The 27,814-nt window shown below is 34.2% G+C and overlaps 1 protein-coding gene and 1 non-coding gene across 6 annotated transcripts; one reads left to right on the top strand and one right to left on the bottom strand.

Moving 5' to 3' along the window:
• The first annotated feature begins 13,288 nt into the window (after positions 1–13,288).
• Positions 13,289–13,396, top strand: LOC119369145 (small nucleolar RNA R71). The gene has a single exon (XR_005176830.1). It is a non-coding gene; the product is annotated as a small nucleolar RNA R71 (small nucleolar RNA).
• Positions 13,397–16,549: 3,153 nt separating this feature from the next.
• Positions 16,550–20,342, bottom strand: LOC105645354 (FAD/NAD(P)-binding oxidoreductase family protein). 5 transcript variants are annotated; one of them, XM_089715956.1, is made up of 5 exons: positions 20,229–20,342; positions 19,595–19,993; positions 18,574–18,830; positions 17,777–18,240; positions 16,550–16,982 (listed from the first exon to the last, which is right to left on the bottom strand). In XM_089715956.1, the coding sequence occupies exons 2-5, from the start codon at positions 19,705–19,707 to the stop codon at positions 16,713–16,715; spliced, it is 1,104 nt and encodes a 367-aa protein (XP_089572082.1). In that variant the 5' UTR covers positions 19,708–19,993; positions 20,229–20,342; the 3' UTR covers positions 16,550–16,712. The 5 variants fall into 5 exon arrangements, with proteins under 5 accessions (XP_089572082.1, XP_089572087.1, XP_089572080.1 ...); XM_089715961.1 differs by having other exon boundaries at positions 19,595–19,721; positions 20,229–20,335; XM_089715954.1 differs by having other exon boundaries at positions 20,207–20,334.
• Positions 20,343–27,814: the final 7,472 nt, after the last annotated feature.

The following is a 27,814-nucleotide window of genomic DNA, read 5'->3' as shown; positions in this document are numbered from 1 at the left end:
TGGCATGGCTGGGGCGTGCGCACCTCTGACTTGTAGAAGGAAATTTTGGCTTACCTAGCACGGGCGTGCGGATTGGCACGGTCTGGGCGTGCGAGGCTCTAACTTGCAAGAGTACTCTTATCTGCACGAGCGTGCTATGGGACATGACTGGGGCATGCTAACTGTAAAAAAACTTACTTTACCTTAGCACGGGCGTGTTATCTCACACGGCCTAGGCGTGCTAGACTTTGACTTGTAAGCAAAACTGTATCTTCCTGGCATGGGCGTGCTCATTGGCATGGCCAGGGCGTGCGAGCCTCTGACCTTTAAGAGTGATTTCCACCTCTTTGAAACACGGTCGTGCTAATGAGCACGGCTAGGGCGTGCTATCTTCTTAACCTCTACTTATACCTGAAAGAATTAGACTGAAAGTGGAAGAATAAACATAATGAAATATTTTGAAAGAAAATGTAACAAAAACAAATAAAATAAAAAGGCTAATGAAAAGAACGTGGGTCGTCTCCCACAAGCGCTTTTATTGAACGTCGTTAAGCTCGACGTACTGAACTTAATTCAGGCTAATCAAGACTTATAGCGGTTTTAACGGGATCAAAGTTTCCATTTTCGTAAACCTTTAAACGTTGAGCATTAACCTTGAAACTTCGGTCACCATCCATTAGCTCAACCGCTCCATGCGGGAAAATTTCTTTAATTGTGAATGGGCCAGACCACTTTGAGCACAGTTTTCCTAGCAAAAGACGGAGTCTAGAGTTGTAGAGTAATACCTGTTGGCCTACCCTTAGATTCCGTAGGATAATATGCTTATCATGCCATTGCTTGGTGCAATTAGGATAATATGCTTATCATGCCATTGCTTGGTGCGATCTTTATAGATTTTGGCATTTTCATAAGCATGGAGTCTCATTTCATCCATCATGTTTAATTGAAGCAGTCTCTTTTGAGCAACTTCCTTAGCATCAAAGTTAAGAAATTGGATCGCCCAATATGCCTTGTGTTCCAACTCAACAAGGAGGTGACAAGCCTTACCATATACCATTCAATATGGAGACATACCAATTGGTGTCTTAAATGTCGTTCTATAGGCCCAAAGAGCATCATCGAGCTTCTTAGACCAGTCCTTCCTCGATTGACCAACCGTGGTCTCCGATATCTTCTTGATTTCCCTATTAGTGATTTCCACTTGCCCACTCGTTTGAGGATGATATTGGGTACCTACACGATAAGTAACACCATATCTGGAAAGAAGGGAATATAAGTACTTGTTACAGAAGTGCTTACCTCCATCTGTGATTATTGCTCTTGGAGTACCATGTCGTGTGAAAATATTTTTCTTGATGAAGCTCATCACACTTTTAGCATCATTATTGGGAAGGGCAACAGCTTCCGCCCATTTTGAAACATAATCCACTGCTACTAGAATGTATTGGTTAGAATATGATGATGGAAAAGGCCTCATGAAATCTAAACCCCAAACATCAAATATCTCCACTTCAAGGATTTTGTTTAGTGGCATTTCATGTCTCTTTGAGATGTTACCTAACCTTTGACAATGGTCGTAGAGACGAACAAAATTAAAAGTATCCTTAAACAAGTTAGGCCAGTACAAACTGCTTTCTAAAATCCTCGCTACCGTCTTGCTTGCTCTAAAGTGTCCTCCACATTCCATTGAATGGCAAAATCGAAGGACACTTTCCATTTCTTCTTCCGGTATGCATCGTTGAAAGAGCTGGTCACTACAATACTTGAACAAAAATGGTTCCTCCCAATAATAGTATTTAAGATCATGGAAAAATTTTTTCTTTTATTGATAGGAAAGATTGGGAGGAATGATTTTGCAAGCAAGGTAGTTGACTATATCAGCATACCATGGAGCTTGTGCCTTAGCTAGAAGAAAAAATGTTCATGGGGGAAATCTTCATTGATTTGCAGTTCTGCTTGTTCTTCTTCCACCAACTCAAGCCTAGATAAATTATCTGCTACAAGATTCTCGATTCCTTTTTTATCACGAATTTCTAAATCAAATTCACTATTGTTTTGGCTCCAATTAAATAAGCTCTAAATTTATCAAAGCCAAAAACAATGGCTAGGAGTTCTTTCTCAGTGGTGGCATAATTCAATTGCGCATCATTCAAGGTACGACTAGCATAATAAATGACATGCAGTTTCTTTTCTTTTCTCTACCCAAGAACAGCTCCTATAGCATGATCACTAGCATCACACATAAGCTCAAAGGGGTGACTCCAATCTGGTGTATAGCAATGATGGGTGCTGAAGTCAACTCTTTCTTCAATCTGTTAAAAGCATGTAAACACTCTTCGTCAAAATTGAAAGAAACATCTTTAACTAATAAATTACAAAGAGGTTTCGTGATTTTAGAGAAATCTTTGATAAATCTCCTATAAAATCCGACATGGCCAAGAAAGCTTCTTACTCCCTTTACTGAATTTGGAGGGGGTGGCTTTTCAATTACCTCCACCTTGGCCTTATCCACTTCAATCTCCTTCTGTGAGATTTTATGGCCTAAAATAAATCCTTAACTAACCATGAAATGGCACTTTTCCCAATTCAAAACAAGGTTAGTATCCTCACATCGCTGCATTACTAACGAGAGGTTATAAAGACAAGAATCAAAAGAAGAACCAAACGCAAAAAAGTCATCCATAAATATCTCAATGAATTTCTCAACCATGTCAAAAAAAGATAAACATCATGCACCTCTGAAAAGTTGCAAGAGCATTGCACAACCCAAAAGGCATTCTCCTGCAGGCAAAAGTACCGTACGGGCAAGTGAAAGTGGTTTTCTCTTGATCCTCGGGAGCAATAGGTATTTGGAAATACCCTGAATAAACATCTAGAAAGCAATAGTAAGGATAACCTACAAGTCTTTCAAGCATTTGATCAATAAAAGGTAGGGGAAAATGATCCTTGCATGTTGCTTTGTTCAATTTCCTGTAATCAATGCACACACGCCAACCTATAACAGTTCGAGTTTAAATTAACTCATTATTTTTGTTGGAAATAACTGTCATACCTCGTTTCTTTGTGTCACGACCTGTTTCCATGGGCCGGACCGGCACTAGGGCCCAGGTAAGCTTAAGGCCCCCGAGGCCCGTAGTAAGCCTGAAACACTAAAAATTTACCAGTTCAATATAATATTAAACATTCAGCCCATATAATTATATTGTCTATGTTAATACACGACTAATTGTATACAATTTCTACAACTGCGGAGTCACTAACTAATAGATATACATAGATTTTTATACATCTAGATACATAGCAAAATATTTATCGGTCTAAGAAAATTTTTCTTTCTAACTCTGCGACGAAGGAATATAGCTTAACCGAATTGAAGAGAAAATTACTTCCTGAAAAAAATTAAACAAGATATGTGAGCTTTCTAAGGAGTAACTATTATTGCACAACACACACATTCACACAAATGTATAAATATATATATCAATCTAGTCATCCGACTAGTTGTATGCTCACGCAGTCAGTCGCACAAATGGCATGTCACCAGCACTCACAAACAATATCACCTTCAAATAATCACATTACATGGAAATTGGTCTGTGGCGTCACCGAAACCCCCGATGAGCCGTCCTCCCACATGGCTCATCCTCTCATAACGTGTGCACCAGGGAGCCGATCCCCCATACTGGCCGACCGGTCTAATCCTCACTTGACCAGCCCTCTCATTGTTTTTCCATTCTCTCTTTTCTTTTCCATACCAACAGGAGGCAACCCGGTCGTCTCCATCAAATCTAGATCATCAGGCGCTCACAACAGGAGGCCACCCTGCGGGCTGCGATCAAACCTAGATTATCAGGTGCGCCCAAATAAAGAAGCCAACCTGTGGTTTTCCATATCATCCAAATCACAACAATAGGTACACACGGGGGCGCCGATCTCCCATTTACCCGGCCGACGGTCCAACCGTCCTCACAAACCCAAGGTGACCCACTTCATCCCAATTCCACACAAACAAAGCACAGCAATATCACAACACAATTAATCAAGTATTGCAATTAAATGCAAGCATATTGATCGATTAAACATCGTAATGCAATGCACAATTAGACATCCATAAATGAATGCAAATAAATAAGTAAATAGTGTTAACAATAAACAACAATAATAAAATAAATAATAATAATAATAAACAATAATAATGAAAATAATTAAGTAATTGAATAATTAAATAAATAATGATGATAGTAAAATAATTAGAGCACTTTATTTACTATGTATTAAGTTATGGAATTAATCTAAATAAACTTATTAAATTCTATTGTTAATTAAAACAAGTCTAAGTTCTATAGAAATTTCGGCAGCACCTCCCCTAAAAATTGGACTATCTACCTGCTCAAATATCACAATATTATATATATTTATCAATCAATGCACACAGCCCATCCGTCGGGCGATCAAACAGTTAAATTTCCCTTCCTCCATCTAAATAATATTGTCAACATTCAACTATTAATTCACAACTTATAATAATCTTCAAACATGTTCCAATAATATTATTGAACATTCTTTGCTTTACATAAATATAATCAGCTTCTTTAGCTAAATAAATGAAATCTTTTATACATATACATATAAACAGAAGTTAATTAGCTTCTAACTATTATAAAACTCCTTATTAAACCTTTGTTTCATCATCCTTGCTTAAGGTATAAACAACATATTTACACCTTTATTAAATTTTAAATTTAGCCACTAAGATCAAATGCTTCAATTAATCTAAAATTTAATGAATACATCTACGAAGAAATCCAATTTACAACTTAAAATATACCAACTAACTAATTCCTAGCAAGAATTAAATCTACTACTTCAAATATTCCATATCAAGCAATAGCTGCTGCCACTTACCAAAAGTTTCTCAATTCTCATTAAACTTAGTCATTAGAACGTCTACATCCACAACGAGTTATGAAGAGCACATTTATACAAACAATATAAACTTGGTTCAAGCAAAAATCCATGATTTTCTCTAACTAGAAGCTGCCATTACATCAAAGAAACCTTCAGTTATTGATAAAACTCATACATTATACACTACTTAATCCATTTCCCATCAAGAACTTAATTAATAACTTTGTTTGCATTATACCACAGCAATTGTTCAAGCTAAATAGTTAAAATTGCATACTGCCATTTCAGGTTTCTCAATTCTTTCGCCAAAATCTGCATTGAACTAAATAATTTATTCATCTGTATAAGGAATTTCAGTTTATAGTTAAATTGAAATGGTAAAGTCAAGGTATCCTTTGTAACATACGAAGAACTCGAACCAACTGCCAAAAATATCTACTGTCATACTAACGAATCATCATTTCCTTACAAAAATTTTTAATAGACTCAAAAATCTAGCTATTTCTATATAGGAATTCAATTTATGGCTTCAATTTATAATTTTTTATCAAAAATCTCCACCTAGTTCTCATGAACAGTAACTAGGAATTACAAAAATGGATTCATGAGTGAATCCTACAATTAAATTTTGATAATTAGTTTAAGTATCACCAAGAGAAAGGCTAGAAATTCCCTCACCTTGTCGCAAAAACACACCAGAAATCATAAATTTCTGGGTAGAACGATCGGCAGCGGCTTCTTTGTCCAAAACCTGTTGCTGTCGATCCTGGCTTGCTCGGAAAAAAGATGGACGGTGGACGGTGAGGTGCTGGAGACGGAATGAGAGGTGGTTCTGCCAGCTCTTGGATGGTTCCGTCCGAAAAACCAAAAAGGAAGAGGTTAGCGTGAAGGAGGCTGCCGATCAAAGAGAAATCGCAGCTCACCTTTGCTGCGCTCACCAGAAGAGAAGGAGAGAGAGAGAGACCGGAGCATCATTGTCGAAGAGAGAGAAGCTGGAGTCGACCGCTCGTACAGGTGTCGCCGGAAAAATCGAGGAGCTGGAGACCAGATTCTCGGTCGAGCGAAATCGCAGCTCTCCTGCGATAGCTACGCTAGCTGGAAATAGCAGAGGAGAGGGAGAGAGCGGCGGCAGCGGTGGGAGGCGGTGGCGTTGGCTGGTGAACGAAAAAGAAAGGGGAGGGGAGAGTGGGTCGACCCTGCTGGAAGAAGAAGAAAAGAAAAAGAAAAAAAAGAAAAAAAGAAAAGAAGGAGAATTCTAAAGCTTCTAGACCATTCCGGTTCGATTCGAACCGGTTTGGTCTAATTCTATGATTTGGCTCAATTTGCTTGGTTTTTGAAAAATCGAATTGGTTTACGGGTCCAGTTTAGCAATAATAAAATACTAGCCGGTAAAATTTCATTGGTTCAAATAAAAATTTAGTTTTTAAATGAAAATTCTATGAAATTAAATTTTCGGGTCGTTTCACTTTGGGACTACTTGGACAGGACTTACCCAACTGCTATCAAAAATTGGATAGATAATGCCAGCAACCAAGAGTTTTATGATCTCTGCTTTGACCACCTCCTTCATGTTCGGGTTCAATCTTCTTTGATGCTCAATTGAAGGTTTGTAATCTTCCTCCATCAGGATCTTGTGCATGCATACACTTGGAATTATCCCCTGCAAATTTGAAATTGACCATCCTAAAGCTTTCCTATGTTTTCGAAGAATCTGCAACAGCCTTTCCTCTTGATCAAGTGTTAAGTAAGAAGAAATAATAACAGGAAAAGAATTATTCTCACCTAAGAATGCATATGTTTTAAATGAGATGGAAGTTGTTTCAGTTCTTGCTTTGGTGGTTCACTTTCCTTCTCATTTATGATGCTTGGATTAATGTTATTATTATCTTTAATATGCAGAGTGTCCTTTACACATTCATCAATAACATCAATCCTAAAACAATCATCATTGTAACAGACTGATTTTCGTTTAGTGTCGGTAATAGTGATTTACCGGTCTGTGAATAGTACCATCGGTCCGGGACTTGGTATTATTTTAGTCCGGAAAAATTACTATGCCTATTTAATATTTTATTTACTATTTTTGGAGCATATTTGCATGATTTAGGCAGGTAGAAAATATTTAATTAATATTATTGGAGCGTTTATGTCTTAAATGCATAATATTTCTAGTGTGGTATATTAAAAAAAAATGAGGAATTATTTTAGTGGAGTTAATTTAATTAATTGAGGGAGTTAAATAAGAAGTAGAAGAGAATTATTTGAGGAATATTTAGAGCCATTGGATGAGATTACTTAGGACTTGATCTTAGCCACACATTTGGCATGATTTTAGGAAGTCAAATTTGACTTTGGCACCTTAAAGTAACACCACAACATGTTTTTTCTTTCTCCTCTTCTCTTCTCCACGCCATTTCCATGTTCTTCCTTGTTCTTTCATTTTCTTCATTTTCTTACCTCCAAATTTACCACCAAAATACCTAATTAAACCATAGAATAGGACTTAATTCTTAAGAATTAAGTAGTAGAAGTTGAGATTGGTGATTAAAAGCAAAGAGAAGTAAAGGTACCATTGAAGCAAGTAAGTTGTGGTTTTTGAGTTTTGTGAATTGTTAAGTAGAATTCATGGTTTAGACATGTTATTGATGCATTAAATCATGCTCCAATTATTTCTTTTGTCAAGTTTTGCTTTTAATTTTGATTTCTCATACTTTGAAGAGGTTGGAGAACCATCCTCAAAGGGTAAAGAGAAAGCCAAGGAGTAAGGCTTTCCAAGCTTATTCAAGCTTGTTAATAAGGTTAGTGCAATAATACTTTCACTTGTTTAATTTGTTTTTACATGGTTAGGGTTTTGAATCTATTTTGGGAACTTTGTATGTTTTGGTTAAATTGATGAATTTTAATGTGAGATATGTTCTGCCGTGGGATTGGAACTCATTTTCGACCCCTTTATACTTCCCATATATTTCTGACTTCTTCATGAAAGTTGTAGCTCTATTTTGCAGCTTTCCCAAACATATTTTTATGTCTAATTCCAATACTTTTAGCTCAACTTATGATTTAAATACCAAAACTGGTTCTTTATGGTGTCTTACCTGTATATCCGAAATGATTGTCCATTTTGACCACTCAAATGGCAAAATAACGTCTTATGTTCTTCATAAAAGTTGTAGCTTTACTTCTTATCTTTCCAACCCATCCTCTTGTATCCAATTTGGAGATACATAGTGCAACTTATGGCTGAAAAACTCAAACTGACTCTGTTGTGATGGGCCACAGGCATCACTAAATTGAGTGCCCATTTTGACCACTATAATGACAAGATTAGTTCTGAGTTCTTCATAAAATTTGTTGCCCTATGTCTTGAGACTTCTCTCGTTCTGGATTGGTTTCATTTGAGTGTTTGGTTAAGTAGGAATTCAAGAAACATTGGACTTGGTTCTGCTAAATCAGGTCTAATCTGTTGGTCTGTGTTCCTAGCTTTTGTTTTCTATTTTACCATTTGATCTGGGCTATGGTCCCTTCTGCACATTTGTATCATTTTGTCTTAGCTTTCTAATGAATCTGATTTCATTCAATTTGGAGGCCCATAACTCAAGTTATGTGTTAAAAACCCAGCAAAGGGCAAGTTTATGAAAATGCTGAAAAGTTCTTGATTTATGTACTTTTATACTATATTAAGTTTATATATATTTATAATGTTTTGAGTAATGAGTATTAAGAAATGAAGAGGTTTTGATTAAGAATTATTGCTTTTGTGAAAGAATGATTTTGATTTGGGCTCTACTATGCATGATTGAGACGTGGTATGATGAGATGGATTTTGTTATTGTGAAGCTATGATCATATGCTAGGGTTATCAGCCCTTATAAATAGGCGGACGCGCTTATTTGTGTGATGGGGTGGTGCTTTCATAGGCCACGGTGGTGCTTTCATAGGCCGCGATTGTGTGATGGGGGTGGTGCTTTCATAGGCCACGGTGGTGCTTTCATGGGCCACCAATATGTGATGGGGGTGGCGCTAATATAGGCCACGATCAAATCTGCTTATGTTCATTCTGCATGAGTACGAGCCTTAACAAAAAAATGAAATTTTATTGTTGCTATAAAAGAATGAAGACATATTTGTATTTATAATCATCTCATTGCTTTCAAAGTATTTGAATGAAATGAATGCGATTTCGGTATTTATATAGTTGAGTAATTTAAGTTTTGCCTTGGCTATTCTTGTTAATTAAATTGTTGGTTATTTAGCACCACTGAGTCTTCCACTCAGCGCATTGATTTTTATCACACACAGGTTAGGAGCGGAGGGTGTTCTTCAAGACCAGAGGAGTAGCATCAGAGTAGATATCACATTTTGGGTAGGATATTTTGTAAATGGTGATTTTTGGCATGTATATAAATATTGTGTTGTGAAGGTTGGATATAATAAGTTTATAATGTATTATGAGTTATGATTATTTAAGGAAATAACATCTTATTATATTTTTGGTGTATGATGATTATAGATTCCTTGAAAAAAATGTGTTTCGAATATTATGCGTATGTTGATGGATATTTAGAAGTGCTTGTGGTATGTTGTGTTGAATTGGAGTTTTGGGGGTTTGGAGAAAATTGGAAGTATGTATATTTTCTTTGTGTGGCAAGTTAATTTTTAGGGGAAACTCTTGCGAAATTTTCGTAGGAATTTCCTTAAACATTATTTTTGTAAAAAAAAAAAAAAAAAAAAAAAAAAACAAAATGTTAATTACTTGCCTCCTTATGAAAATTTAACCACTTCTAATTTGTGAACTAGCTTTAATAAGTGACATAAGACAGTGCTCCGGCATCGATTGTGGCATCCGCCGTCTAGTTCTCCGGGATTGGTTGGTGGGTATTACAATCATAATCCATAGGAAGTTTACAGGATTTCAAACATCAAATACAACCTCCTCTTGACCTACCCTTAAGGTTAATTTTCCTTCATGCACATCAATCAATGCTCTTGCAGTTGCAAGAAAGGGTCTTCCAAGGATTAAGGATCCTTCTCTACCTTCATCAATGTCAAGAATCAAAAAATCAACAGGAAAAATGAATTTTCCTACCTTAACATGCACGTCTTCTACAATCCCTTTCGGATATTTGATTGATCGATTTGCCAACTGCAGAGACATCCTGGTTGGTTTTAGCTCCCCATTCCTAGCATCTTAAAAACTTCATAAGACATAAGATTTATGCTAGCTCCTAAATCTGCTAAAGCTTTTTCAAAATTAAGATTTCCAATATTCCAAGGGATAGAAAAACTTCTTGGATCCTTTAATTTAGGAGGCAATTTATTCTGAATGATTGCACTACACTCCTCTATTAACATAACCATTCCTTGATCATCGATCCTTCTTTTCTTACTCAGGATTTCTTTAAGAATTTTGCATAGCTGTGCATTTGAGCAAGAGCTTCAGCAAAAGGTATGTTAATTTGAAGCTTTTTGAAGACGTTAAGAAATTTGAGGACACTTTTGTCGTCTTGTGTCTTCTTTAACCTTTGTGGAAAAAGGACAGGTGGAACCTAAGGTTTCACTTCTTCCTTCTCTTCTAGGTCAATGATGGGAACCTTTCTCTGCTCTTCCTTTTCTCTCTCAATCCTAGGCGTTTCCTCCAACTATTTGTCACTCCTCAAGGTAATGGCTTGTACCTGTTCTTTAGGATTTTTCTCAGTATTACTAGGTAACGTACCTTAGGGTCGGGATGCCATCATGTTTGCAAATTGTCCTAGCTAAATCTCCAAGTTTCTTATCGTAGCTTGTTGGATTTTATTATTTTCTCGGGTTTCGTTCATGAAATCCATGTGCGATTTAGAGAGGGCGCAATAAGGAGATCATCATGAGACTTTTTCTCTAGAGGTAGGGAACCTGGTGGTGCATTAAAGGTGTTATTTGGATTTCTGTATGAAAGATTAGGATGATTTCTCAACCTATTATCATAAGAGTTATACGGGTAACTTCTCCTTCCTTGATTCATCACATAGTTTGCTTGCTCCAAAGTTTGTGGATTTACAGATGCTAACATTCATTCTCCAATCCCATGTTGTTCATTACATCTTTCACAAGCTTGTACAATGGAATTCACAGAGTTAGTAGTCAATAAGTCTAACTTTCTTACCATATTGTCTACCTTGGCGTTCAGCGTGATGATGGCATCAATCTCATAAATTCCTGCAGTTTTCCTCCTCTCGGAGGTGCTTTGATAATGACTATTGCTTGCCATTTCTTCTATCAAATCATATGCCTCATCGATCTCTTTTCTTTCAAAAGATCCTCCTGTAGCTGCATCCAGAGTAATCTTAATGTGAGGAGACAATGCATTATAAAAAGTTTGAACTTGTAACTGTAACATCCCTTCCCGGTCCACCCGTTAACCCGAATGAACCGAACCGAGACGCTACAAACTGGTTGACTTTATGGCCTGTCATGCTGATATCATAATGGATACTGACTATTATATCATGCTGATGCTATTTACAGTATTAATGTAATTAATATTTACAAGACATAATACTAGTTTTCAAAATGGAATGGGCCCAACTGTGTGCCCTGTACATGCCATGAAAAGGATAGACAAAAGATACACATCAAAATGAGTAGCTACCCTGAAGACTGAGTCTTCAACAGATGAACTGCAGCAGTTGTAAGCTGACTCTCTACGGTCCAGTCTCAAAACCTGCGAGTTAAACAGGTAACTCGCTGAGCAAATAAAGCTCAGTGGATATCTCAACATAGAAAGAAACAATTAAGCACATACATGTGTAGAAAGAACCATGTAAACACATATGGCACATATAAGCACACATATCATGATACTTTCCTTTTACCTTGATGATCTTTCTTACTGTTTATTATACTGTATGATTCATGCAATGTTATGTCAAGATATCTGTATGGCTCCATAAGGTTATACTGAAACCGAAGTGATAAGAAAAACTGTATGAAACTGGATGAAACTGTATGACTTGGCTGCTATGGCCCATATATAATCATATCCACTCAACGGCCTGTAGCCGGAGTACCAAACTGTATGGGGTGCAGATCTGCTATCCTATGTCGCGACATAGCCTTATCTACATGGTTTCTACCTAACCTCAATGGAGCATAATGTTGGTATGTCAATAGTATAAAACAAAAGCATATTAATGTGTTCATAACTTCATAAATCATATTGTTTACTTGGTTTCACATCATTTTCATGCTTGCATGTTGTTTTGATACATGTTCTAATGTTGTCTTTTTGTTTTACAATGATTGGAGGCATACAAATTGAGCAAAGGAATACAATTGCATAGAAAATGAAGTCCAAAAGAGCATCAAAACATAAGTCGCGAGCGCGCCATGCAAAGTCGCGAGCGTGAGAAGCACACAAGAGGGTCAGCCAAATTCGCGAGCGCGCAATGAAATTCGCGAGCGCGAAAAGCACCAAATGAGAGTCAGAGAGTTTACAGGCACAATTCGCGAGCGCGCAATGAAATTCGCGAGCGCGCGACGTGTTTTCCAGCCTGCACAGTCTGTACTCTTTTGGTCATATCTCTCAATATATAACTCCGATTTGGGTGATTCAAAAACCCATGTAAAGATAACACATAGAGGAACAAATAATTCTTCTATGACACTTCCTAATTCCATCATTAAATAGGGTCAAAATCAAGGTGAAGTCACTGGTTCTTTTTCCAGCAAAACCTGTTTCAGCATAACTCAATATCTACTTCATTTATTCAGTTCATCCCATACTTTCTCACCATTTCTAGTCCTCTCACTCAACATTAAGCACTATATTGTCTCATTATCAACACACCACACAAGTTCTCATGCAAAGAAAATGGTAAATGACAAGAGATATCAAACCTTCACTCCAAAAAGCTTGAGCTCTTCTTTAGCTTCCTTTTTCTACAATCTTTGAACTCACTTCTCCTATACATAAGAATTCTTATAAATTATCTACAATATAACTCAATTAGAGGTTGAATAACATAGAGCTTCAAGAAATTCTACTTACTTGGAGAAAATTGAGGTTGCCTTAATGCTTAACTACCATGAAAATGGATGGAGAAAGGAAGGGAAAGGAAGGAGATGAAGAAGATGAAGATAAAGATGAAAATGGGAAAGTGAAATGATTATCACGGGTAGGCCATCAAAATATCAAGGAATTTTATGTGAAACTTACTAAATGGTACCTCAATTGTCAACAGGTTACAACTTAATACCCAAGCTTTATATTTTGATACAAGCAAGTCCTAAACTTTGATCTTTTTACTTCATGCAAATAAATCCACTTCTAATCCCATTCTACCCCAACCGGGTTTGGTTCAACCCGACTCAACTCACCTCTATGAAATGACTCGACTCAGTAGGATGTCACAGTAACCACTTAGGCAAACTGTGGTGTGGGCATTTTCTCAATAAGTCCTTAAATCTTTCCCAAGCTTCGTACAAACTTTCTTAATCATAGTGGACGAAGGTCATTATCTCATTTGGCAATTTTGTAGTTTTTGAAGATGGAAAGAATTTTGCTAAAAATTTTTGAGCTAATTCTTCCCATGTTGTAAAACTTCCAGCAGGACATGATTGTAACCAGGATCGTGCCTTGTCCCTAAGAGTGAAAGGGAAGAGTCTTAATTTTATGGCATCCTCAGAAACGCCATTTTCTTTGAAAGTATCGCAAATCTCCAAGAAATTTGTGATATGAGCATTTGGATCTTCACTAGGTAGACCTCCATATTGAATTGAGGTGGAAAGCATTTGAATAATTGCAGGTTTAATTTCAAAATTGTTAACTTCCACCCTAGGTCTAGTGATACTTGAAGTAGCTCCATTGAGGGAAGGTGTTGTGTACTCTCGCAAGGTGCAGACATTAGGTTGAGATCTGTTCTGAGGATTAATCTCAGAAGGTCTGTTCTGAATTTGAGGATTAATTTCATCATCCATGTTTACTTGCTGTTCTGGTCTGTTCTCACGTGCTCTTCTAGCAGCGTTGCTCCTACGGCAAGTCTTTTCAATTTCTGGATCAAAGATCAGGGGTTCAGTTCTACCTGATCTTCTTTGCATAAAAACCTGAAATAATCTTCCAGAAAAATTAAATAAACAAAAACAAATGTCTAAATTAATAATAGGATAATTCGTATTGATATTGATAACGCCAATCCCCGGCAACGGAGCCAAAAACTTGACAGTGCTTTCGCAAGTATACGAAATCGCTACAAGTAATATATGATGAGTAGAATATTGTTCCCATGAGGATTGTATACCAAGTACCAAAATTAGCTTAACCTATTATTATTTAAACGATAATTGATAGAAATTGTTTGCAGAATTTAGATTCAATAATTGAAAATAAGAAATTCAGCAAACAATTATTGATTAAAGAAATTAAGGATTAAAAACTACTAGGGATTTTGATTTCAATTAATTCTATCCAATTTATTTTATTAGTTCATTAATCAATTTTAATTGTTCAAGTAGAGAAAACAACTCTAGAATCACTAACAAGCTCTCCCGATATATTATTAGCTATTTTAACTCCGTTTAACTACCTATCTTCCAATAGCATAATTAAACACGAATTAAATCATTAAGTTTTGTAGTTTGTTTATGAATTCATAAATTAAAGTTGTTAATTCATGAAAAGCCCCCATGAGTCAAACCATATAGCTTCCGCATCAAGTTATTATTCTCATGTGATTCATTAACTTTTTCATATCAAAAATCCTTCTTCCGATAGTGATTAATGAAATAGATCAATCTAGGGGAGAAACTCTGCCTGGAAGCATGAAGTTCATCAATAAATCACAACTTGAACAAAGAAAAACAAATCTAATATTATAAATTGGAAAAGAAGTTAAGCTACATCAAATCCCTAGCATGAGAGTTTAGTTAGACGTAGTACTTAAATAAAACTCAATAATACTTGATAAATATTCCATAATCAATCAGAATAATGAAAGAAATAAACAAGATTAAGAGTTTAGAAATAAGAACTAGTTAACAATTGGCTCTGGATGGCTTCCTTGAACCTTTGCACAACTCTTGAATACTTGAACTCTTGAAGAATTAAAACTATGTACAAGAGGAGAATGAGAGATATGTGAGATCTAGAATTAGATGGGATGGAATGGGATGATTTACAATGAACCCTTCCTCTCTTTATATAGACTTCTTGGGAGAGAAATCCACATGGTTTAGGGAATAAAGTCCACCTTGATTAGGTAATAAAGTTCTCATTAGGCCTTAAATTTCTCTCAATCATGACTTTCCCATGTGCATAGATTAGAACTTGCTTTGCATGTGAATAAAGTATCCAAGATGAGCTCATGAAAATGGTGGGAATTGGTTGGCAATTTTGACTCAAATCAGCTCTTGGTCTTTTGCACGGGCGTGCTGGGAAGCACGGTCTGGGCGTGCTGAACTTGGCTTTGTGGAGGGATCAGCACGAGCCGTGCTCAGAGCCACGCTTTGAATAAGGTCTTATGGCACGGGCGTGTCAAATAGCACGCTAAGGCGTGCTAGGCTCTAGAAGTTCAGGGTGAATGCAGCACGGGCGTGCTTCAGCAAGCACGCTATTGGGTTGATGTCTACTTTATGGCATGGGCGTGTTGTCTAGCACGGCTCGAGCGTGCTAGAGTCTGACTATCCACTTGGTTCTCCTTGGTTCCAGCACGGGCGTGCTGATGTGCACTGCTTGGGCGTGCTAGAGCCTTTTTGTTTTATTTTGTTCTTTTTTGTGCCAAAACCCTACAAATTTCCTTAAGATAAAGTGAATTGTGATTCAAGGAAGCTTTGAATAAAAACATAAACAAAACTAAATAAAAACTAATTTAAGGTAATTAAAATTACTAAAAATCCTAATAAAAATTATATTGAAAATACTATAAAAATAACACTATCAATTTCTTAGTTTATCTAATAGAAATTAATATAACCAATCAAAATCAAATTACTTTTATCTTTTCAACCAATAAAATTAAAATCTTTAAAAATATTATAATCTTACAATATTTAATATATGCCTTATTTAGTATATAATATAATTTATTATTTTATCCGATACAATTTATACCTTATTTAGTATATAATATAATTTATTATTTTATTCAATAGAATTTAGATTTAAATATGAAATTAGTATGACCAATAAAATTAAAATCCTTAATGATATTATATTCTTATCGTATTTAATATATATCTTATACAATATACTCCTTCGTCAAACTTTTTTTTGCTTATTATTTCTTTTTTAGATGTTCTAAAATGTTTGCAATGTTTTTAAATTTAGATATGTAAATAATTATTTATTTTTTCACAATAACATTTATGATTATTCATTAAATTAAGGACTTTTTTTAATATCTTAATGAGTTAAGGGTAAAAAATAAAAAATAACTTTTGTTGACTAAATTCTTAACATGCGTGTTTTGTTAAACCATACAAACAAAATGGGATGGAATGAGTATAATATATTTTTTAATTTATCCGATAGAATTTAGACAACCAATTAAAATTAAATTGCCATAACTTTTTAATCAATAATATTAAAATCCTTAATATAAACTTAGTTCGGGTATTTTTAGCATTCCTAATAAAATTCTTAATACGTAAGTTATAGATAGATTAAATTTAAAAAGTTTTTAAAATTAAAAAATTAAGGCGTTTCAAGATGACACATAATTTAATAATAATAATTATTCACAATAAATGTACGCTACTTCAACATCTTAGGACTCAAAACTCAACCTCAATTCCACAGGCAAAGGAATTAAACAAAAGCATCCCTTATTTTTTGGCTTATTCATATCTCTTTCAATTCATACAACATGAGATTCTAGTCCTCTCTGCTTCCTTGTTTTCCCTACAAACAAGTCTCTAGATTTTATGATCCCAGGAATAATGCCGATTATAGTAGTGAATGGAAATTGAGCAACAGCGTCTCTTCTACCCAGCGAAACAATTGCTGTTACTGAAGAAGCTGGCTTGTAAGCCACCATTTTGCTTTCTTTTCCTCCATTCATCAATAGCTTCAAGTTCCCTGCAACCACTTCAGCATGTTTCTGTGCCAAATACCCTTGTTTGATTTCCTGTTACAAGGCATTTCAGTAAAAACAACACTACATGACAGGCTGACTGACACAAGATGACTGCAATTTACGCCAAAGCAGAAACTGGGTTTTAACCATCCTTCAGCTGATATTGATATTTTATATTAATTTAATATTATGCTTCAGCTGCTCTAGTACAAGAGTATTTGTACTACCAAAAGTATTGGAGGATTTATTTATATTGATGTTCTCATAAATTACGTCATATTCATTCCAAAAATCATCTTCAAAATTTACCAGTCAGCTTTCAGCAAGACCTTTTAGAGAAGTTAGATTTGGTTAATTAGCTATAGCATGTCATACCAAATTTGCTCAAATAACTGACAAGTATATTTAATCTAATATCCCCTTCGACACAAAATAATAATCCACTTTTCTAATTTGGGTTGTCCTAAATTAAGTATCCGCCATTTTATTTTAATTAAAAATCAACAAGCAAAATTTTTTTTTGTTAATAATACCCTTCAAATGGCTTACATTGACTACTTGGCTACTTCCAACTAAAGGACAAAATTGGTAAATTAACAAAAAGCACTGCAATCCAATTCCAAAGACTTTTCTTAATTTGCATACCAAATTCAAACAGAATTATTGTTATAAGCAATGGGGACTGTGTTATTTTTCCCTTTCAATAAATTTAAATGTAGTTACCGTTGTTTTTTTTTAATTAATTAATTCCTAACTGCAGGATCATGATTCATGGAAAACACAAGAATGCTAGCAAAACCAATCCAAATTTTAAAACAATTTACAAGATTGAGTCCAGAACTTACCGGAATATTAGTAATATCTCCAATTGCATATATATTCTTTTGGCCCTTGACTCTTAGGTACTCGTCAACTGCCAAGCTTCCATTAGAATGCAAGTTATTCATCAGGATAGTATCTTGGAGCCATGCTGAGGCCAAAGGTTTTCCCGTGCATAAGAAATGACAATCTGCTTTGATAGTTTCTCCAGATGAAGTATGATATGTTTTGTTAGTACTGCTGTCTGATTCTGAAAAATGATTTAAATCAACCCGCTGCTCTAACTTCACATCAACATTCTTTGATCGTAACCATTTTAGTGTTTTATCAGCAGCTTTTGTTCCAATAAATTCCATCAACCTTGATCCATTATGCACCAGAGTAACCTTCTTTTCTGGGAAATCAACAGCAATTTCTCCTGCAAGTTCAACGCCAGTGGGACCTCCTCCAATGATCAAAATGGAATGAGCAGACCTGATCTTTTCATTTTCTGCCAGTGAATACAAAGAATTAATTTGTGCATAAATAGCATAACAGGAAGCAGATTATCGACCCTATTTTGCTTTAAATTTTCATGCAAATTGTCATTTCATTGAACTCAGTCACAAGACCATGATATCCTTTTGTACTGTTTTCTCCAATCCAAAATCCACTAGACTTATGCAGCAAGACAGTGACTTTAAGGAATTCAGACACTTGCCAACTAATGTACTAAACTATTAAGTAAATGATTAAGCATATAAGTACAATTTTATATGTACTGCTGTACAGCATTAAATTTAAGGGATCAGATAAAGATACATAACTTCCAGAATAGCTTTACCTGCTTGGTATTCAGCTAGTCTTTCAGTCCTACTTTTTGGGACAGAATCCACATGGCCAGTGGCAATGACAAGATAGTCATAGGGAATTACATGGCCATCTGCAGTCAATACATCTGTGTCAGTGATGTTTGTTGCCCAAGATGTAACAATTCGGCCATTTGTGAAGTAATCTCTATGATTTATCACTGATCTCTCCCCAGATGTTGGCTCCACCATTGCTCTCAAGGTTGCCCAAGTGATCTCAAAGTACTCCTTCCTGCTTTCAATATTTTGTTTACTAAGTGCAACTACTGTAAGCATTTAATAAGAAGAAACTTCTCTAAGTTTCTTTCAGGTTTGTTTTTTTAACTGCCACCATTGCATTACCATCTCGGTAAACAGGAAAAGGGGAGGAAGGAAGCCTTAACAATAAGACAAATAAAAATTGAAAAATTGAATACGTACACCTTGACCCCATTGTAATTATATTTGTTATACCTCTATATTAATGCCCTTCAATACAAGAACATAGCCAGGAAGAAGGGGCAAACAATTGTTGGCACATAGGGAAATTTCAATAGACAAACTGCAGCAGCAGACCTTTTATAATCATTCTTGCAATTTGCTGAATCAGTAGATTCGAATTATACTCTCTTAGTCTTATTGGTTCTTAACTGTTTTTGTTTTTCTCTTTTTTTGGCTACCCCATTTCTTCTGTCAATCATAAGTGTCTGTTGCTATCAAATTGGAATCGGCACACAAGCTTGCTAAAACACAATATTTAACTGCGCGAAAGGCATTTTCCCAGAAAACAAATATCAAATTTCCCAAGTCCGCTCCTAACTTTGCATGCTGCTTGATAAAAATATTAAAAAGGAAAGGCTTAAATTAATATAGAAGAGATGGCATCCTTCTAATTCATAAAAAAAAAACATAAGATTTTCAAATTTTCAACATAAAGCAGCAAAAGAGCATCATGATACAGCAAATGATAGAAGGAAAATCAAGAAAAGTAAAAAGGCGTGATCAAGGAATGCATACGGATCAATGAGGGTAACATCAGCGTCAAATTGAAGAGATCTGACGAGTAGAGAGCCTGCAATGCCCCCGCCTATCACCACTAACCTCTTCTTCTCTTCTCTGGATCCTTTCATTTCGTAATAAAGTTCTGCAAGAAATAATGAAAGGATATACAAAAGAATTGAGAGAGATAGAGCTGACAAAGAAAAGCAAACAGGTCAAATGAATTGTTGAGTTTGGAATTTGGAAGTTCGCCCCTTGAAGAACGGGCAGAATATTGACCCAGCGATGGACACGCTTCCTACTTTTCTTCCTGCTATCTCTTCAAAGTTTCGCTCGTTGGCCGCAATCCACATCATGAATTCCACGACATGAGTTGTCAAGAAAACTTTTTCTGCTATTTCTTTAAAATTTCTTTCGCTGCCGCAATCCACATCATAAATTCCACCACACAGAGTTGTGAAAAAAAAAAAAAAAAGGGTTAACCAATAAAAAAATACCTCAAACTTTCCGTGTTGTTAATGGTCACACTAAAACAACCTTTGTTTTTTTTTTGGGCATTCTAACTTTAAAACTTTGATATATTATCGCCCCACGTACAAAATTCACCTACAAACACTTTAGAGAAATTACTTGGTTTTAAACAGAGACCCACCGATGAAGATGGTCCTTGTCCTGGATTTGGCCACACCTTAACGGCTGTTGCTACAACCAACACTTGTAGACCTTGTCTACTTCTTTCATATGAAGAATACCCATTTGCAGGTCTGCGAGAGGAGAAAGTGACGTATTGAGGAAGGATATAGATGGAAATGAGTCCTATATATTAAAGGTATTTCAGTCATTTCATGTAAAATTCACGAATACTTTTTCAATGGAAGTTCTAATGTAACGCACACCGCCCAGTCCCGAGAAATCAACTGTGAAAGTCACCACGAAATAATTTATTCAAATAGTGAGAATGAATTAATATATTTTATAAACCTCAGACCAGAAATAATTTTTTCGGAAGGAAAAAATACCCATGCTTAGAGTCTCATAACAGTACTGGTCCTAATATTCAAGAATATAATATTTTTCTTTGACATTGAAAAAAAAAAATTAAAGAACCATAATTAAATTAAATATGATATTCAAATCGTAGTTTTCTAGAATTAGATTCTGTATATTTAACAAAATGTCAAACAGACTTCTAAAATAATCATGTAATTTGTTGGCAATATTCAGTAAGGTTTTAAAAAAAAATTGCCAAAAAATTATTAAAAAGAATGAAAAAAAAGTTGATTTCTTATGGAGCAAGCAAATAAAGATGCAAGTTATTAAAGAAAAAGCAAACTTGTATGAAAAGTAAATAAATAATTTAAATAAAAGAAAAAAGAATCACAATAAGATCATTAAGTTTTTTTGTTCCAATTTGTGAGGCATTTTCCTGGTAATTTATAACTCTACTTTCAGCTTCTTGTTAATTGAAGGTTCGCAAATTTCGATTCCATATTTGAAAATTTCTTTTAACCACTTGAGCTCTTTTAATTTGTCTTTAAGAATGGCAACCAATCTTGGTCGAGATCTCAGCAAACTTGATAATAATGTCGAAAGTGTGGCAATCAAGATGCCAACAAGCGTGTATTTCTGCTGGAAAACGACTATTCCTTCTCAAAGTTGAGAAGAAAAATTAAACAAGTTTAAACAAGCAAGTTATTTATTTTTTTTAAGGAAAAAATGAAAAATGAAAAATAAAAAACTTAATCCAAAACAAACAACACCTTGTCATATGATTTTGAGCAGCAATTCAAGGAAAATATTAAGTATAAAATGGACCATAATTCTGGAAGACTATGCATGGAAAAAGGAAACTAAGAAATAAATGTATATGTTATTTCTTTTTATTTATTATTAACTAATTTTCCTTTCCATATATGAATTTTCAATTAAAAAATTCTTTTTGTATTGGTTTTAACCTTTCCTTTGCATGTGTGAATTAAAATTTTTGCTTCATTATCGATGTGGTTTCTTGTTTATAAGTGATAATAACTCTGTATTACTGTCAGTTACCCTTTTAGTTAATTTTAATATTATTGGAATATAATTTTGAATTGTCTATCATATAGATGTTTAATTAAAATTTTTTTTTTTTGCAGTTTATTGATGGATTTTGATGAAACATATTGATGGATGTTCCTTTAAAGCAAATAATGATTCTACTAATCCAATAGAATTAACGTCATTTGCTTTCAGTACAAGTAGTAGACTTCAAAGTCGATTATGGACTTATGAAAACAAAGATATATTCATTTATTTATTGTTTCATTTATTTTTATTATATTAATGTAATTATCTTACTTTGAAATAGATGGATCTTCATCATTAGCTACAGATTGTTATGCCATTATTTGTGATGATAATGGTGGTGGTTTGAAATATTCAGGTAATAATATTTTTACATTTATTGATTTTATCATTTGAGTTTTTTAGTTATTTTATTAATTTATTTTTGTCATAATTGCAATTAAAGAGCTATTACTATTACCCTTGAGTGACACATTATGATAAGAAGCACAACTTCGTAATTAAAATTTTAATTTATCATTTTTGAACATTTATTTATGTATTAATTTATTTTCATACGTTTAATGGAAAGATACTTTTTTTTAGTTCTTTTATTTATTGATTCAATATAATATAATTTTTAAACAATTTTGACATATGGGTAAATGGGTAGTTGCGTCTAATAGATACCCGTGGGTACCCATGGATAATGGGTACCAATGGGTATACCTAAACCCATTGGGTTTGGGCATGGTATAATATTGTCTACCTGATAATGTATTGGGTAGGGTATGCGGATAGGGATAGGGATAGGGTTTGGGTTTGGGTATGGGTACTGCACTACTTGACCTGCCACACCTTACCTTACTGTAAGACATGACATGTCGCCCGTAATATACTTAATACGCACTTAAGTCTTATAAATGCTTACTAAGTATACTACAAGGGACTTAATATTGTTGATTCTTTCATTTATATCTTGTAGAAAAGTAGATTTACTTATTAAATGTAAAACTCCTTTTGGTTCTTTCATCTGTTATAAAGAAATGTCTTTTTTTTTCTGTAATTTACTAAACATATGAAACATAACTTCCATTAAGCTCAATATGATTTCTTAAACATCAATTATATTAGCAAAAACATAAAATGGTTCCATAACCCATAAGTCCATAGATGGTTTAATTACATACTGAAATCCTTTTCAAACCTTAGATACATAATAGAAATTCATACACTCATAATTTACATGTATCTGCTCAAATATACATAGATGTTCTGTTAATATTTAATACATCATACATATTCCAAAAGAAGTCAAATATACAATAGCTACATCAGTAGCATATTATCTACATCAAATAAAAATGATCCTCTCCTAGTTCTTTCTCCTTGCCTTTTCCTGCGATAGCACAAAAGCAACTGTCGCTAAGCATTTTGCTTAGTAGTGTACTATTATAAAATAAACACAAATTTATCAAATCAAACTCTTTATATGAAATAATGAATCATAAGTCATAAACCCACCATGTTAAAGGAAATAAGAAATAATAATAATAATAATAATAATAATAATAATAATAATAATAATAATAATAATAATAATACCATTTAAATCATAAATTCATAATGTAGTCTTTACAGCTTTTATAGAATCAATTCCGAGGGCCATCAGTGTCTAATGTGCACATCTAGACCTGCTATCTACAACCTCAATCTGTAATATGATTTCAACAAAAGAGGGAGCAATCTACAACCTCAACATGGAGGGAGAATTTCATATCAATCATATATCATATAGTGATGATATCCATGTTCAATCGATCGTAATATCAACTTCAACAAATGAAGTGATATTCGGAGTAATAACCATGTCTATATCAGCTGTAAGACTTTTAAATCATTCCATTCATGTAATAATATTAAAATCACTGTGGGCAACATTTCCTTTCGCAAACACTACTAAAACCATTCAGTCACGGCCACCCCTCATACTACAGGAATCAATTGGCCAACATCCTCCTCTTTCAAGGTATAAGAATCATAAAATTCATTTACATATGGCATTAGGTCGTATGCTTTCAAAATAAGCTTTGTTCTTTAAAAACTTATGAAATCATTAATACTTTTTATAATTATGATTCATAAAGTAAATCCATTGAAAATCTTTTGCAAAATCAATCTCATTTTGTTTAAATAAAAGTAGGAAAGGCATAGTACACTAACCTGAGTTAGAAGGCTCCCCTAGCCTTTTTCCTCTAGCAACCACCCTCTCCTCAACTCCCTTTCTCTCAGAAGCTGTAGCATGAGATTAATACTCATATTAACTTCATACTACATAATATACACACATGCACTTCTATAGGAATGCAAATTAAGCATTAGAATGTAGTATCATGCTTTTTCTTTCATTTTCACTATGCTTGTCCAAGTGTCATATGACTTTAGTTTAAGCATGAAACACTTCATATCCAACACTTAACCACATCCTAGAAACATACTACTAACAATTAAAACAATAGAAGTCAATGGCATGCTAAATTCTTTCAATGTTTATGACATGCAGAATTTCAGCATATGAGCAGCTTGCATGTCGTTGGCTATATATTAATTTCCTCATATTCATTTGCCCTGAAATTTTTACAACATGTTCCCAACATCTTAGAGTACTGCCCTGTAAAATTTCATAATTTTTAAAGCTCATTTGCATTTTCAAATGACATAATTATAGAATCTGAATTTCAGTTTTTCTCATGCTGAGCAGCCTACATTGATTTAATTATAACTCCATTTCCTTTTAGCCAATGGCCTTTCCCTTTTAACATGACCTACCCAACATCTCCGCCTATCTCCATATAAAATTTCATGAATTTTGAAGTTCATTTTCTTAGTCAAATAGGTCAATTACAGAAGTTGAATTTCAGGCAGCCCAACTGTAACAAGTCCAACAATGATATGTTTGCTTAAGCATTCTCAACTCACTTCCAGCACCAATTCATTCAATTCAACTCTTCTATTACTTACATAACATCATAATATAAGATATATCAGAATCCCTAGGTCATGGCATATCAAGTACAAACTCAAAATCGTCCATCTTGGTGAATTATGCAAATTAGACTTTGAATTCATGCATAACTAGTTTCAATCATCTTAAATCACCTTAAAATCAATTCTAATCACTTCATCTTCACCAAATCAGAATGAACAAGCAAGCACCTCACTTCAAAGTTCATGGAATTCAAAAATTAATCCATAGAAAAGAAGGAGGAAGTGAAGATAACTAACCTTTTCTTAAGAATTACTTGAAAATTCCTTGATTTTCACCTCCTTTTTGCTTGATTTGTAATCAAAACTCTCCTCCTCTCTTCTTGACCGACTTGGGCTGTAAAAATGGGTGGAAAATGGCGTGGTTATCTCCATCTCTTCATAATAATATATAATAAACATTATTAAAAATTCCTTCCATGTCCTTTAAATGAAAATTGCACTATAATCCTCCCTTTTGTTTTTCCTTCATCCTTTGAATAATCTTTTTAATCACTTTACTTTAGTCCTATTAGGTATCAACCAAGTGTATTTAATATTCTAAACCCCACTTAAGAAAATTCATACTCAAATTACCATTTTTCAGGCTTTCAGGGTAAAATCGTGCTTTACCAAGAAGTCATTCCTCTTTACCTCATTTTTTTATTTCCTTTAATCTTTCAAATTGATTTGTAATCACATTAATTACCATTTAATTAATATTCACATCCTCAATATATAGTGTTTCCCATTATTCTAGGTTTTCCTTTCATTCAGATAACTGAATTCATCGAAAAAGCTAGAATAGCAAGAACTATAATGTTGAGGATATTACACGACCCAAACCCTACACAGTGCCATCCCTATTGAGGAGTTTTATTTGTTTACACTTCCAATAAAATAAAAATGTGACTCCACTATTGCAACTGCCCAATAAAATTTCAACCTCAAATTTGGATTGAAAAATTGGCTTCAAATTTGAAAGAAAGTTTGGACTATCATGTAAAAATGTCTACATATCTTTGCTATAAGTGTGGACTTGCTATTCTATGTGTTTGCAATACTTTAAATTGTCTATAATGTAAAGTTAATTAGAGCGAATATAAATTGGCACAACAATTTTGATTTAAGCATTGCCCTTTGGTGGGAAAGTTTCCCTCATTTTAGATTTATTAAAGTTGTGTGCATATCTCACTATATGTGTACACTTGATTATTAAGCATAGGCAGAAATTGTGTATATTATTCAGTCTATGCTTACAACTTGGTCAAATTTAATATGTGCACATAATTGTGAAGAAATTCTCATTTTATAATGCACGGTTAATTTGTTTTGGAACATTAATTGTCCAACCACAATAATGTCTGTCACTTTCTTGAAATTCTCCAAAAGTCAATATTTAAACTAAAATCTAAAACAAAGGCATGTTGGACTTTTTGCTTTGGCATTAGTCCCAAAGTTGCCATTTTAAGCAATTTTCTCTATATAAATAAAACGCAAAAAAAAAAGAGAGATTTTCTCCATGTAAGTAGAACGGAGGGAATATCATGAATTAAAAAAAAAAAAAAAGCGAAGACAAAGTTGTATATTTTGATTAAAGGGCCAAATAGTAATTCTCCCAATATTCAATTTTGGGTGCCCAGCCAAACCTTTTGAGGTCGATACCAACCAAAAGGTCAACACTCATATTAATCTAACACTATATACATGATGCTTACATTGTAATAAGCATTTTGATATATCATTTGCTCATTTTAGGCTTCTAGTGAAGGTTCAATTTTCTAGCAACTGCGTTGTGGCAGCTGCAATGGAGTTACTGGCTAGAAGAAACAGAATCATCATTTTCACCATTCAGAAAAAACAAAACGCCTCTCTAAATTGTAGCGATATTAACACATGCCTCTTTCAATGTTTTGGAAGTGACTTTAACATCCTTAACTTGTACTTCTGTTACATTAAGACATCCTTCTGTTAGGATTTTGTATTTTTTCCGTCTAATTGATATTGAAATGTCCAAACTAATCCCCCTTATAATAAAATGAAAAGAAGCTTTTTCCTTGGAAAAAAAAGTGAATAGTCATATATCGAAAAAGTGGAGAAGGGTGAGAGGAAATCGCCAGAGTTGTGAGGAGAGGAAATCGAATGAAATTATTGGATGTTTTGAATCGATTTTGAATGAAAAAGTACTCAATCAATCATTCTGTAAAATTCGAACGTGAAATCTCACATAAGATTTCGTTTTTGCTTTAGTTCAAGTTTTTGTTTGGTGTACTGAGTATGAACTCGTGCAAAAAAAAAAAAAAATTTTTACATGGAAATGGCTGTATTATAGTGTTTATTTGAATCGTGACTTAGAAATTTAGCTTTAAATTTGTTCATTTTGTTTTAGGATTTATAGAATTCGTTTGGAAAATTATTTGAAAAGGTTTTGGGTTTTGATTGCAATATGGCTTCCAAAGGCATCTTTACTTTAAAGTTGAAGTATTTGGACACAGAAGTGAGCCTTTTAATCGATAACCGACGTATAAGTGTTTCGTTCTTGAATCTCCTCAACGATGTGTTTAATGAGTTGAAAGTGAAATGTAAGTTTGTTGATATGACTTGGGGTGATTATATGAAGATTGAAAATGAGGATAGTTTACTTTTGTATTTGATATGTTCAAATTTGATGGTGTTATTGCAATAAACATAACTGAGAAGCATGTTGAAGGTGAATTTGATGCAAATGAATGTGATGTTGTAAATGTAGATGATTTGAATGAATCTGGAAATAAAAGTGGGTAAAAAAAAACGTTAAATATCAGGTGCTAAAATATGAGAAGATTTCTTTAGGAAGGATAAGCAAAATAATGGGAGAGTAAGTAGGGGTATAGGGTCTAATTGGGGCATTAAAGGGAGGGGAGGTAGAGTGAGTTTGAGAGGCAAGGCTTCTAGATGGAGGGGGAGGCCTAGAAGGAGCAGTGGGATTAAACACTTTATTCTTGGGCTTGGGACAAATAGAGAGCATGGGCCTACTATTGATTTAGATCCTGAGTCTTCAAATTCTCAAACTGAGCCTGTAAACCTAACTTAAACACTTACACAAAGCCAAGTAATTGACCCAACCCAATCCCAAATAGCTATAATCCTAACCCAATTCCAGTCCCAACCAACTACAAAACCAACCCAATC

This window comes from Jatropha curcas, chromosome 1, assembly GCF_041381405.1.
Source record: "Jatropha curcas cultivar XTBG-Jc1 chromosome 1, XTBG_Jcur_1.0, whole genome shotgun sequence".
Lineage (NCBI taxonomy): Eukaryota > Viridiplantae > Streptophyta > Magnoliopsida > Malpighiales > Euphorbiaceae > Jatropha > Jatropha curcas.
This window is presented reverse-complemented; position numbering and strand designations above follow the sequence as displayed.